Here is a 14,672-nt window from a genome sequence, read left to right on the forward strand (position 1 = left end):
AGGTATTCAAACTTGATACACATTTCAAAAATTTGATTTTTTTCAAAATTTCACATCCATAATGTACTTATTTAGGTACCCACTTTTATACATAACTCTTTCATCATATAGAATTTACATTACACATGTGAAAATATAATTTTGTACAGATTCCCCGCCCCCTTTCAAAAATAAAACGGGAGCGTAAAAATAACCGGGGGAACTAGAACTGCATACTTGAAATAGTAGGTATAGTTTTTTGATCTGAGGAACCACCAGTAGAACGGTACCGCGACTTTTTCTCCAACACATTTCCTCTAAAACAATTTTTTCTAATAGAAAATTTATCTAACGTCAATTTTTCTAAGACACATATTTTCTACCAAAAATTTTGCCTACATTATTTTTTCTCTAAAACATCAATTTCTCTAAAATACATTTCAAAGTATGAAAATTTACCATTTTTGTGTCTGAATTTTTCTGAATATAATTTCTTTTTTCAAGAAAACCCCCTCCCTTGGTCTCTCGTGGAGGTCTCCAAAATTGGAAAAAAATAACAGACAACCCTTTTGAAATCCAAAATATCAACCTGATAAATCAAATCAAAAACCTTCTCTGCGTGTGAATAATAATCCCAATCCCGTGGGTAAGAATTCAGATTTGTAAGAAATTTTTGAAAAATGTTCAATTTCTGGTGAACCATTTTTGAATACCCCTCCTTTCACATTTTCAATAAACAGCCTCCTTCCGCCCCTGTCCGTAATATTGGTCCCCTTGTTTAGAAATCCTCAAAGTTGAAAAACTTGTTTAAACAATCAAAATTCCTCTCTGCTAGACAATACAAAATCACCTATATTGCAAATTCTGTCTTTTAGAAAAAATTGTGTTAGAGACTATGCGATAGAGAAAGTGACATTAGGAAATTCATCATTAGCGAATAAAGTTCTAGAGAAAATGACATTAGAAAAATTTGTTATTAGAGAAAAAATGTTAAATTGAAAGTGAAGAGGAAGCAATGTTTATTTTTTATTTTTTATTGAGAAACATTACCTTTTTGATTTTTTTTCTCGTAAAACTGCAAATGATATCAGGTACCTATTTAATTTGATATTGTTCCAGCGAGCTGAGAAAATTTTGAAATAATTGTGGGCATGTAAATGAAAAAGCTTTGATTGAGAAGGATACAATTTTTCCAAAAAAATTTCCCCTTCAACTGAAATTCCAATTTTAAGCATCCTGGGGGAGGGGGGGCTGTATAAGCAATAAGCATTTACTTGTTTTGTTTTAACTCATTGAGCTCATCATGGATGACTTCTCATAGGTATTTAGGTAGGTATGTAGATGTACCATTTATCACTTTTGAAAACCGCAAAAGATGAATATTTAATGCATTCTCCTATACACCCCCTTCTAGAAAGCATCTAGAAATCACTCGAGTAATTTATTTCCGATTTTTTTTCGCACTTTTTCAAACAAAAATAATATACTTGTACCTACTTAGTACTTACTTACCTACCTACCTACCTACCTACCCACATTGTGAAAAAAAATTCAAAATTCAAAAATCTTTTAAGCGACATTCTCGCAACCTGTGATTTTAATGAGCTTTGTCATTTGTCATACTTTTACCAAACAAAATATACCTACAATTTATCATTATGAAACCTTTCTTTAATGTGCGTAAACACAGTAAATCCATGTTGCACGATTGTAAAAGTTCAAAAACCTGCCTATTAAATATAAATACATAAGTTGGGCGAGTCGTAAAAAAAGTTATTGAATAATCGTCGTAACCCACGGTCAATAAATTTCATATTATTTTTCATTTTCACAAGGCAATATACTTATGTAGTAAGTGATTGTAATGGTTTATAGATGACCTCTGTTCTTTTTTTTTCTTTTTTTCAACGCGAATATCTTCAGCTTGCTTACTTTCGAATAGTTGCCAGTCAATGGTATGTAAGTAAGTATAGCTTTAGTAGGTATACAAAAGGAACTATCGCTCCATTTGTGATACCCAAACCGTACCTACAGTATGTGTTTTTGTGCAAAAAAACTGTATTTTGGAGAATTTTGAAAAAAAAGCTACGTTTGTTAGAATTTGTATTTTGCCTCATCACTTTCCCTTCTGTGAGAGAATCTTGATATACGCCCCTGGGGTAGGTATATAAGAGTCTCGCTATAGGTACACATAGGTGGGTTCTTGTGTTGAAAGGAAAGAATGAATAGGTATAGGTAGTGTAAGACACTTTTCAATACAACCTGTGTCAAAAATTAGTACACCCAGCAGATTAAAGAACACCCAAGATCTCTTCAAGAGTATCCTATAACATAATTTTAATTTCAAGTTCATTCAAAAAGAATATGAAACTTTTTATATACCGCCTGCCATATTCAATCCATAATTGTCTCAAATTACAACCGGTTTTCTAGAATATTATTTTAATGTTACTGTTTTGTTTGTTTTTTTATTTTACATAAGTACCTACCTAGATAAATTGTTGCGTTATGAGGATTTTCATTTATTCTTTTTTCGTTTGCTAAAGGTATTACGAAACTGGTTCGATAAGGCCTAGAGCGATTGGTGGCTCAAAACCGAGAGTTGCTACGGCGGAAGTAGTCGCTAAAATTTCATCCTATAAGAGAGAATGTCCGTCCATATTTGCTTGGGAAATCAGAGATAGATTATTGCAAGAAGGCGTTTGTACCAATGACAATATACCCAGCGTAAGTATTACAATTTGCTTTGATGTTAATGTTATACATTATCTGTAGCCTATTTATTTCATTATAACTACGCTCGACCTTTAGTGGAACTACGTGGGATTTAGGTTTTCTGGGGAAATGGAAATGGTTACATCAATTGTGAAGTTTATATAGGTAAGTATAGAGCATTTTCAATACTTCATCGGAGAAAAATAATTGGGCTGGGTAGCAGAAAATGTAGGAGTCAGTTATTATAAGTATCTATTATCAATCAGCAAAAACTCGGAATAACGAGCGTTGGGGGGGGGGGAGACCATTCGATTTGAAACTAATTGACTTTATCCAGGATCAATCTGAAGTTGCAAAATTGAGAGGTTGGTGGGAAATTAGGAAAGGAAGTCATTGATTACATCTCAGTACGCTTCAATAAGTACATACGAGTGATTCAATTTTTGCTTAAAAACATTCAGTTCCCTCATCCTCGAAATACAATTGTCTATTTTATGCAAAATTTACCACTGGTTGTAATTAAGAACTCCTAAACCAGTTTTCGAAATTATTGGACTGGCAAAAAATATAAAAACTTTCACATTTTTCGTGCGAATATTCAAATTTTAAAAAAAAGTGCAAATGACACAAACTATTATATACTTACATACTTTTACCTTAATCAGCAACCCCCATCTTTTAATCTAGTTTACACGCAAAAAATATTTTGAAACCGGTTTCATATAGTTTCGTAACCAATTTACAACTTTTTCGAAAGAGATGACTCATGAAAAACCTAACCTTACCTAAAACCAAAACCCTGAGAAAACCAGCATCTTACTGATTGTTCTAAGACAACTTGAAATATTCAAACGTGTTGCTTCAGAAGATTGAAACATGTCGGAAAACTACTTTTAATAAATTTCAGTTGGTAGACTTGGGTTAAATTTCAAAAAATTAGGTACTTCTTTGGAATTTTTAATGTAGGTAAACAGTTGAAAATCTGATTTTAGAGTTATTTTCCCTTGAATCGTTGCAAAAATCGCTCTTCTTGTCCACTGTGAAGTCGGAAGATTCAAAATGTTTCCATTGCTTTGTTTGAATGATCTTCGATTGAACCATCTTACTTTCATGGTATTAAAACTCTTTACGACTTTTGAAACATACTGTATGAGTATTCCGGTACTAAAAATCAAACTGAGTAACTATACCTACCTAACATATATGTAGGTACCTTAACATTTTTGAGACGATTTTCCACCATCTAAAAAGATTATTCGCTTGATAAACTTTTGAAAAGAAACATTCAAACAGTAACACATGATAGAGGTACCGAAAGGTTTGCTATGTTTTTGTATATTAGAAATTTATACATAACGTCATTTTCAATAAAATATTAAACGCGCTATTGCGTTCTCGTACAACTGGAACGATGACACAAAAGCTAATAAGTAGGTTGGTATTATTTACCTAAATCAAAGTTTTTGAAATTTACGCGCATTCTGCGTAGAGTAGATAACGGTACCTATATAGGATGTATGCGAATGTGGGTGTAGATAGGCTCAGGGAGAATAGGTATAGCATGCGATAATGGTAGCATAAGCGTAATTATCGCAGGTGTTATGAAATCGAAGTTCTTATCATTGTTAAAAGAGGAGATACTACTAGTACTAGGTGTATAAGTGAAGGTAAGGTACCAGCTACCAGTGCCATATAGACTTGTACATATAAGTTTGTTTGTTGAACATAATGAGAAAGCAAACGAGTAAAATCTATCTGCTTATACATACGTAGGTACCTATATAATAGGAAGATGGTGTTCACTAGGGCGTGGTAAATGTGTGTATAAACACGTTAAACATTATTTGGCGAAACGGAGAAAGACATACCGAAGTACAGAGCTGGCGGAGGCTTTCCTCATGCTCGTGATGAGTAATGTAGCCGCAGTGTACACATTGATTGGAAGTTGCGTGCGCTCGCTCAAGCGTACTATATCTGATTTGTTGCAGAGAGAGTTAAGGATGGTCTCGTAGTATTAGACTCCCTTTTTTCTATAACCGCTCATCTCCGAGCTCTGTCGCCTCCCTTATTTTCATTCCCACGTTGCCGAGGTACCCTACATTTATACCAACTCTATACCTACACCATTTACATAAGAAGAATGAAACGAGAAAAACTTCAACTTATATGTAGATATAGTTTACTAGCCCGCGATGAATATCTTTATGCGATGGTGTTGATTGCATACATATTTACTATGCAGGCTAGCTGGTGCATTTATCTTACTAAACTTGAGCACACGAATGCACAGACAAATTAGAGTCGCATACCATACTTACACTGGCTCTATTAGGCGTGTTTTATTTGCTACATACCTACTACTATGGCTGTTTTGTCGTGATTTACTGTTTACCTACTTATTCTATGTAATTTTATAAGGTCTATACTCAATTTTTGATTGAAAGTTGCTAGGTATTTGATTTTCCTGTGAAAAATACGTACAGCTTTCAAAACTTCTGTCGGTCTTTTGGGAGGGTGGTTGAGTTTTTTCAAAATCTGTTGAATCATTTTCCAAAACAAGTTCATCATAATATCATGATCTATCATTTATAGATATATGTTCATTGTTGACCATTTCTGTGCTATGTGGGTGATTCGAAAAGTGGGATGGTTATTTAAAACGAACGGAGAGGAATTTGAAAGAGGACCTCAAAGTATACCGTCTGCGAAAATTTCAGGTTCGGTGGATTTTTAAAAATTCACATTTGGTCCATATCTTGATGGAGGGGGAAAAAATCAAAATTTAAGACTTTTTTGATGGATTTAAGCATAAATTCCTTAAACATTTTTGTGCTAGTTCGAGCGTAAAACGTGTGCGTAAATCGATCAAAAGTGTCACAAAGATGGTATAAAATCCGAGTTCAGGTGCTGAATTTCATTTTCACCTTACTCACTGCGTACGAGTATTTTCGAAAACTGGAGAATCCGAAAATCCGCTGGAAGTTTCAGAATATGTTCGAAACCATTACCATAAATCGACTCGCGGGAGGCCTAAATAGAAAGTAACCAAAATTCAGTTTTTTATGTCAATTTGATGAAATTTTGCGGTTTTTCGTGAGAAATGGGTCAAATTTGAAATTTTCAAAAAGTCGAGCCAAAAATCTAGAAATGAATTTCAGTTCATGAAACTTTTACTGATGGTGAAGTAGTACATACTTTGAGATCTTCTTCTGATTCTCCTTCGTACAGTTCAAAAATGTGATAAAATCATTTATGAAAAATTTTCAAATACTCGTATGTTTAAAAATTACGACTTTACTCTTTGAACTCGTTTTTGGGAAAGATTGTGAATATTGTAGAAAAATGTCAAATTCACTCTGTCTTTTCCAAAAAAAAAAAAAAAAAAAAAACCATTTCCCCAATAACTTTTATGCTTCAAAGATGGTCCACTTTAAAGGAAAAACGTATGCAATTTTATTAACATCTTTTACGAGTAAAACTGCGTTAACGGTTTACCCTCCCCCCTCCTCCCTTGTACACTCTTCCTAAGTAGAAATTCTGTGTAGTGTGTGTGTCTTGTTTGGTAGCGTGAACTTATCTGATCGTAATTGCATTTTTTTCTCATGATAAGTACTATTTTGTTTTTCGTAAGTTCGACAGGATTTCTGCAAAAAGTAAAAAAAATAATAATCCTTTTTATCGCTTCTCTTTTTAATCTTTTGTAATTTCAAAAAAATGCCTTCAAGTCCCACTTACCTGCCTACTTATATCCAGACAAAGAAATGGGGAAGGAGGGAAGAATCTTCAAATTGGAAAAATAGAGTTTCGGTACTTACTTGAGTGAAAAAAAAACATTGTGTATTTGGATTTGAAAAATAATGAAAATACCTACGTTCTTTACTGTATGATTGAGATTTGCAGTAGTAATTCCGATGTTTTTGCCTTTCTGTTTTTGATCGTTAACTCCTACAAGTAGGTATACAGTTGAAATATGTCGTCTTCAAACATGCGTAAATTTTATTCGCAATTTCATTTTCGCAAGTAAAGGAGTGAAAGTGAAAACTTGTTTCAAATAATGTTATCACCATTTTCGATATGTGTGCGCACATTTTTGTACTGGTTATCCAAAAATTTGAGCGCTCAGTTGATAGCATTGTAATAATTTCTCCACTCACAAAAAAATTCGTATTTCCTTTTTTTGAATTTTTTCTGATGCTTAGGGCTCCAACATCTAAAAATTTTTGAGCACTTTCCTGAAATGTCCAATCTAGGTATATTTTAATAGAAAGATCTTGCATCTCAGCAATAACTGCGATCATTAATTTTTCGAGAAATATTCTAACGAAACTCGAAGTGATGTATTTGAGGTGGCTGGCCTCAGACCAGAAATATACCATAGGTATCCATATTACAGGTGCACCGATTATTCGCTTTTCTCATTAGCAGATAGATAAAAGTTGATTTGTTGATTCAAACACTGAACGGTACCAAGGTAGGTATGTAAGTACCTATCGACATGAGGACAACAAAAATTGGAAATTTCTACAGATAGCTGGTCGTAAAAAAGGAAATTCTACACGCAGGGTCAGTTAAAGAATTGCGAATAGCATACACTATAGAGTAATGGAAAAGGTAGAGAGTCGATGTAGCTGTGACACTCTGTATAGGCAAGACAATCCGTTGAATGACAATAGTGGGTAGATAGCTATTGCGAAGACCGAGTTGAAGAAATTGCGAGTTTTGTTTTTCCATCCATAATGCATGAGTCGGGTCCCTTCGAACGTACCGCGTGTGATTAGGAATTCCTCTCCGGTTGCCGGTAAAACACGTTCACAAATCTTCTTATTTCCCAACTCTTCTTCTTGCCAATCTTTCAACAACAAAATTACAATTACATTCGCTGCTGGTGGATCATATTACATCAGTTTGCAAAACTGTCCTCGTGTTGAAATTTCGTTTTTACTCTGTTTCCTATGAGTGACAACGACGACGTTACCGGCCCCGGCTTTTTTTCTCATGTTTATTCGGACGATCGAGTGTTTTATAACATAATTTTTTTATCCTGCCCTAGTGAATTGATAACTTATGGCGTACCTTTACTTAGTTGTATGATAAATTATCGGTTATCGAGTCGTATTTTTAAAGTACTTACCTTTTGCGCTTATATACCTACTCTACTGCTTACTGAAGGAAGTGAACATTACAGATTAGAAATATTCCAAGAGAATCGTAAACGTAAAATAATAACATTGTTTATTTATTATGCTCGTTATGGCATTGATATGGATGGCGAGAAACGATATAAAACTTGAATTATAATTTTATTTCTTCTTCTACAGCCGTACCAACATTTAATAAAAAAAATTTATATCGAAACGGCGAGCGATTTACGTGCAACATAATGTTAAACTTTTACATCTAATCGCTATACTTCACCTAGAAAGTGTTATCATTAGACTACAAATAGCTAGCTTATTAAATAACTTATATTACTCTAATGAATAGGTTTACTTATTCGAAAGGTTTACCTATGGCTAATTAGGTAAATTTTAAAATCATAATGTGTAAATTCAATTTGCAGGTATCTTCCATAAATCGAGTCTTAAGAAATTTAGCAGCTCAGAAAGAAACCAACCAGTCACCCTGTCCTATTTCGTCTGCATCTGATCCTATGTATGATAAATTAAGGTTACTAAATGGCCAGACGTCTCCCTGGTCAAGACCCACTCCATGGTGAGTAATCAGTTAAAAAATTTACCTAATGCATTTTAAAATTTTTTTTTGAAAATTTCTATCCTATATTTCAGGTACCCAACCACCGGAAACACTAGTCCTTTTGCTCTTCATCCAAATAGTGCAAGCCCAAGTCACGGTAGTTCGACGTGTGCTTCTTTACCAGATATAATTGATAAGAAAGGTAAGCCTTTGATTTTTAATCAATTTTATTTCGCGAATAGACAATTTAAATTAGGTTCCTAGATACATATTTTATGAAACGAACAGCGAAACTCATTAATCTGCTATAATAGTGTGAGTGTGAAAGCATTTGCTCAAATTACTTATGTATGTACTACCTTAGTGGGCAAAAAAATCCAAGAATGTTTTATTCGATGAAATTCTAGTACCTACCTAGGTATGTTGTTCATGGAGGTATTCCCTACATTTAAAAGAAAGCCTATAACGTCGACTAGGGGCCATAAACTATGGTTCAAGGGTGCCTATCAATTATCATCCTTAACTACAACGGAATAATCCAAAATTGCATAAAGGTTTTAAGATGAGATAAGTGAAACTGGAAAAGTGCGCAAAAATACCACAAACAGGCAAAAATTTCTAATACTGAATTTCACTTTTCGAATTTTATGATTCAACTTTAATTTATTTTCCATTAAAAATATCAAAATTTGATTAAATTGGGTTATAAAGCTGAAATTTGGTTCACACTATTTTTTCCAACTTTCCAAATCGATTGGTGTTGGTTTCGAATAATAGGTAGGTACCATAAAAAATTGGATTTGAACGAATAAAATCATATTTTGGAAAATTGTCTGAAATTGATCAAAGGAATCACCGAACGGCTAATTTAGCGATGCATTTCATCTGGGTACATTTATATTAATAATTACCTACTTATGCAAGTATTAAAAAAAAAAATACTGGAAAAAGCTTGAATAAAAATCTAGTGGATGCTCCAGAACAGTTCAAAGACACATTCAGTCGATTCAAGAACGTGATAATTTGGTTTAAAATATTTCTGACTTCCACCTCAATTTATTTTCATGTGAATTAATCACTTCACTATAAATACTTACGTCAAAAATCGAACGATGAAGTTCTGCCCCAGGAAGTCTTATACCTGACGGTGCATTTTTGCCGTTCTTTCCATTTTTTAAAATCATGCTAATTTTACCAGTTACATGGACACTGGACAGACGTGATTCGTGTCCATTTTCAAGTCGGTGTTTAAATAGTATTAAAATTACGCTTGAGAATTTTAAAAATGAAGATTGATTTTTTTCACAACAAAACACTGCTATGTATGTAGATGAACCGTCTGAGGAACACTGAATAAAATAATTCATTTTTAAAAATGTGAAAAATTGCTAGTTATCGAAAAATGTTTTGTAAAAAAAGTTATAGAATACGCGCGCCCAAGAGAAACGAGGACGAAATTTTTTCAAGTTTTTCTGACGGTATTTCATTAAAAAATGTTTTAAAAGTCTAAAAATTGGCAGAATTCAACTTGTAGAGAAAATTACTGTTCCGAAATTTTGCTGATCGCTGGATGAAATTTCGTCGAAACTGTCGGTTGAAAAATGACAGGGGTGAGGCACACGCGCTTTCTCCCATCCGCTATATACTCTTCGACTCAGTCAGTCTACCATTAAATTTTTCTGCCATGTGTATACCTTGATACGTCAATATATACTTACCAAGTTCTCAACAATTGGACCTATTTCTCTTGGAACTACAGATTGATATTGGATAAAAAAAAAATCATCTTACAAGATTGATCAAAAAACTTGTTTGAGATCATTTTGTTCAACGGAAACTTGACCCGCTCTTCAGTTTATCAGTTAGGCAACAATATTCATCGAAGGTTTTATTCTCGGTGATATTTATGTAGAAATTTTGCTGCTATAATATGTAGATATATCCACTCGCGAAACGCCCGCGCCCTTCATTAACTATAGGTATACTCTCAGTTTATTCCATTCAGCTACGAAACAATTGTTTTAAATTAAATTTCATCCATTATCATTAAGAGTAAAAACAAAATAAATACTAACAACGAATTAATCGTCTAATGGAATTTTAAATAATCGTAATTAACGATAAGCAGGGGAACTAAGAGGATATAAAAGTTTATGTTGGGATGGAAAATTTGCAGCTTGGAGAAGGTTTGTCAACAAAAGAATCGAATAAGCTGGAAGGAAACTCTTTCCCGCCAAGTAGTGTTTACAAGAGGCAACTCGTCAGATAAATTCTATCTCTATAATGGTATCGCTCGAAGGAAACTTTGGTTAAAAAGGCGAAAGCGTGAAATTTGACTTCTGTATACAAACGATATGCCTAATACGTTATGCACGTGTGAAAAATAATGACTTTTGATGCGCGACACGCGTTTTTTTTACCTCGGTCATGTGTAAATTACTCCTCGAGATACTGTCAACAAAGTTTAGAAGTAGGTACTATATACGTACAAGAAAAGGACTAACATTTACGAGATAATATTCTTAGAAGGGTGTTGGAAATCAATAAGCTTGCGGCCGTCGAAGCGAGAAAATTCGTCTAAATTCGCACCCCTTCGTAAACGCCACCACCGTCGCCGCCGCGCCGCTTCTCAATTATTAGGAAAATGCTACGACGAAAGGGGTGAATTGAAAAACATAACGGAGATTTTTGTAGGCGTTTTTCAAAATGATACGGTTACGAGCTCTGTTATTATAAATGGTAAGAAATAAAATTAACTTTTACGCGCGCACAAACCGTACGTAAATTTCTAAAGTGTGGCGAAACTTTTCGTCGCAAACTTTATTCTTAGGTAGTATACTTACTTATTTAGCACGAATAGATAAGTTGGCGAGTGAAAATTATTGTACAAAATGCAGCCAGCCTCACGAGTCGCGAATCTTGGCATTCTTTTTAAACGGTTTCATTAGCGTTTGTACGTCTTGAGATTTTAACTAACGCGTTTTCTTTCTTCCACTTGATATTCATAGCGTGCGCAATGCTTACAATAATACAAATTAGAGTATAGTTAGCCTAGCCTATACCTTCTTCTCGCTGAGAAAATTCCTCTACCTACCTATATGAAAACTAAACTGAACAGCAACGAACGAACGGTGGCTGTGCCGCACTACACAGCACAGCACCGCATCTCGATCTCGTTCTGTTCGACTATTGTCTAAAGTGGAGGATATTTAAAGAAAAAAGTTTATTAACAAGTCTTTTAATTTGACATTATCGGGGTAAAAATCGCACCGTAGGGGATATTTACAGAGGGGTCGTATTATCGAGCTCGATTTTCAACTTGAAAGATAACAGAACACAGGGGATTTATTTGCTTCGTCGCCGCGCTCTTTAAGTACATATCCGCTTTGTGGACGTATTCGTTTTGCATGGTGTTTTCTTTTTTTCTCACATTACTGCACATTTTCGCAGTTGTAATTGCGTATACAGGGTGTCCGATCACACTAAACGCTGCTTTCTGTTATTTACGTTAAATTTTGACCCACCAGTTACAAAATTTATGTGAACAAAGTGGGTGCCTTCATCTTAGCGTCTAACTATTGGTACCGCAATGTACGAGTAGGCCTCCCTAGTCCTCAAATCTGACTTCCTGTAATATCTGCCTCCAAAAAAAAAACGCAAAAAAATTCAAAAACCTGTTGTTGAAAAATAAATTTTGAAAATTGAGCGTTAATAAAAAATTGAAATTGTCGAAGAAAAAATATAAAAGATCTGAAAGATTTGCAAAAAAACTCAAGAATTCTACTTTAAAGAATTGAGCGAAATTACTAATAAGTCGAGAATAAATTTTCAGGAAGGGAAAGCAAAAGGGGCCGGATCAAATACCTACAGGGAAAAAATGGCAAGCCCGAATCTTCGTAAAAATAAGTTTGAAGGATTTTTCTGTCTCTTAATAATGAAATAAAAGGATATTGGATGTCATTTTAATTTTCATGAAAGTACGTATGGAATGATTTTACTTAGGCAGTAAACAACTAATTTTTATTTAGACTATTTAATATTTTTTTATCGTTTATCATTTTTTGTGGCCATGTCAGGGAAATCGATTTAAATTCTTTAATCATAAATCATACAATTTTTCTGTAGAAAAAAAATTATTTTTGGTTGTATTTTTTTTTAAATGAAAAAAAAACACTTCCATACTTAACATGAAAGTTATTTTAAAATTTTTTTGTGTATTTCTTTCAGTTAGCTTTAAAAAAATTCTTTCATTCATGTTTTCTTATCTTTTTTTTACTTTTAGAATACTTATCAGTTATCACTTTGGTGGCATATTTAAAAAAAATAATTTGTACAATCACGACTTCCTAACATTTAAAGTTACGTACTTACTAAATTTCTTGACATTGCCATCAATGCCATCATAGTTGGAAAGTATAGGTGAGCATAATTTTCAACATTTTAAAAATAATTTTTTATTCAATTTTTTATAATTTTTTAATCTCTTTTTCACTTTTTTCACGATTTTTCTTCAATGTACTTAGTAAGTATGATTTTGAAATAGCACAAATCGTGTCTAATACATTATACATTACTCTTCAAGGTAATGAATTTGAGAATAAAATATTCACTTTTCTTAGCATGAAGGAACCTATGAAAAATGTTGATAGGACACCCTTTTTATGTATTCATCAGTTAGCTAATACCTGTTAAATATTAAACTTACAACCTATGTGCAGTTTATACGATAAAAAATATTATTAAATGATACCAAACTTATTTCAAATACCTATAACCTTAAACACAATGTACCGACCTTTTTTCTCTCAAACGCCACGCCGTAGCATAGATATTGTACTCGTACCTACGCGTTAAAGTTTACCAAAATGATTCCACCGCGTTCGTAGTACATAACTAAAATTTCGCAAAAAGGGAAAAGAAAGGAAAGAAAAAAATTCTACACGAGGGAGACGCGGCCGTAAAAACAACTTCAAAGAAATCGAGGTTAAAACAAAAATGGTAAAAAAAAACCAGTCGGTATTTTTTGATAAGGTTTTTATGCATTACTAACAAACGAGCTTAACATCATGTATGGGCGGAGTATTCTCAAACGATATTAAATTTTGTGGAATCCCGAGACCCTTTGGATGAAAGTTATAAGGGCCACAGGAAATTATAATATTGTTAGGGATAAAGCTCCGTTTGCCAAATCTAACGAGCGTTCGGACTATCTATGAATTTTTATTAAAAACCGGCGGCCTTCGATAACCCTTTTTGGTTGAAAAAAACAACGCGTTTTCACCCCTTTATTAAAAGATACATTTGTCGGTTTATGCTACGAAAAAAAAAATCAAAACTCATTTTATTATGCAAAATTTTAAACATAACATGGTTTGTGTTAATTTTCGTATATTATGGTTTTGGTTGATGCTATTATTTAAGTACTTCTACCTACCCTACATTTTTAAAACGTTTAATTATTCAATGAATTCGATAATTATTTGTTTTCATGTTATTGTCTGGAAGCAGATTAGAAAATTAAATGAGGCAGATAGGTATCTATCAGGGAGCTAGGAAATTCTCCGGGGGGGGGGGGGGGGGGGGTGAATGAAACTCAAATCCGATTAAATTCAAGATTGGTAGAAATGCAAAACAAATACATCGGTTTAAATGATTTAAAAAATACACATGAAAACGGTATTACCTAATGTACGAGTAGGTACAAGGTACATACAATATTACGATATGTATACTTAACACCACTAGAGATACGTAAGTTGGAAAATTACTTCCAAGTTGAATAAGTTGCCTATGCGAGGTAGGCGCAATCATTGAAGTGAAAGAACATTCGGAAGACTTTTGGAAACCTGATTTGTCTCTTTGGCTCTTTCGTTCGTGGTAAGTTTCTTGTGAATCCTCTAATACCATGATTTCTCTATCAGGAGGAATCTTACCTGTTCAGTTAAACGAAGGGAGAAAAACGTCACCGAATGTAATTTGTTCAAGAATGAATACGTATGCTTTATTTATCGTAATTGAGCTCAAACGTATGGTGTGAGTTGTGAGCATACTTATTGAATCATTAATTTTGAAATGAGGCTCCAAATAGGGTTTTCTGTAAAAATATCACTTCTTAGGCAGAATTTATTGAAAACAATGCAATAAACATTGAAGATAAGAGAATAACATTTCATAATAAAGCAATTAACTGTACTTGGCCACAAATATAAAAACCTGCGATAACATCACATTTAACTCAACTGCATTACGCCATTTTTTAATTTTTTTTTTTTTGGCAAATGTAC

General features: G+C 33.5%; 1 protein-coding gene across 7 annotated transcripts in view; it reads left to right on the forward strand.

Moving 5' to 3' along the window:
* LOC135832187 (paired box protein Pax-6-like) overlaps nt 1–14,672 on the forward strand; it is a 47,978-nt gene that overhangs the window by 18,787 nt on the left and 14,519 nt on the right. For all 7 annotated transcript variants that reach the window (XM_065345272.1, XM_065345270.1, XM_065345273.1 and 4 more), the window contains 3 exons: nt 2,526–2,706; nt 8,255–8,406; nt 8,481–8,590. In XM_065345272.1, coding sequence (XP_065201344.1) covers nt 2,526–2,706; nt 8,255–8,406; nt 8,481–8,590 — 443 coding nt within the window. The remainder of the gene's footprint in view (nt 1–2,525; nt 2,707–8,254; nt 8,407–8,480; nt 8,591–14,672) is intronic.

This window comes from Planococcus citri, chromosome 1, assembly GCF_950023065.1.
Source record: "Planococcus citri chromosome 1, ihPlaCitr1.1, whole genome shotgun sequence".
Lineage (NCBI taxonomy): Eukaryota > Metazoa > Arthropoda > Insecta > Hemiptera > Pseudococcidae > Planococcus > Planococcus citri.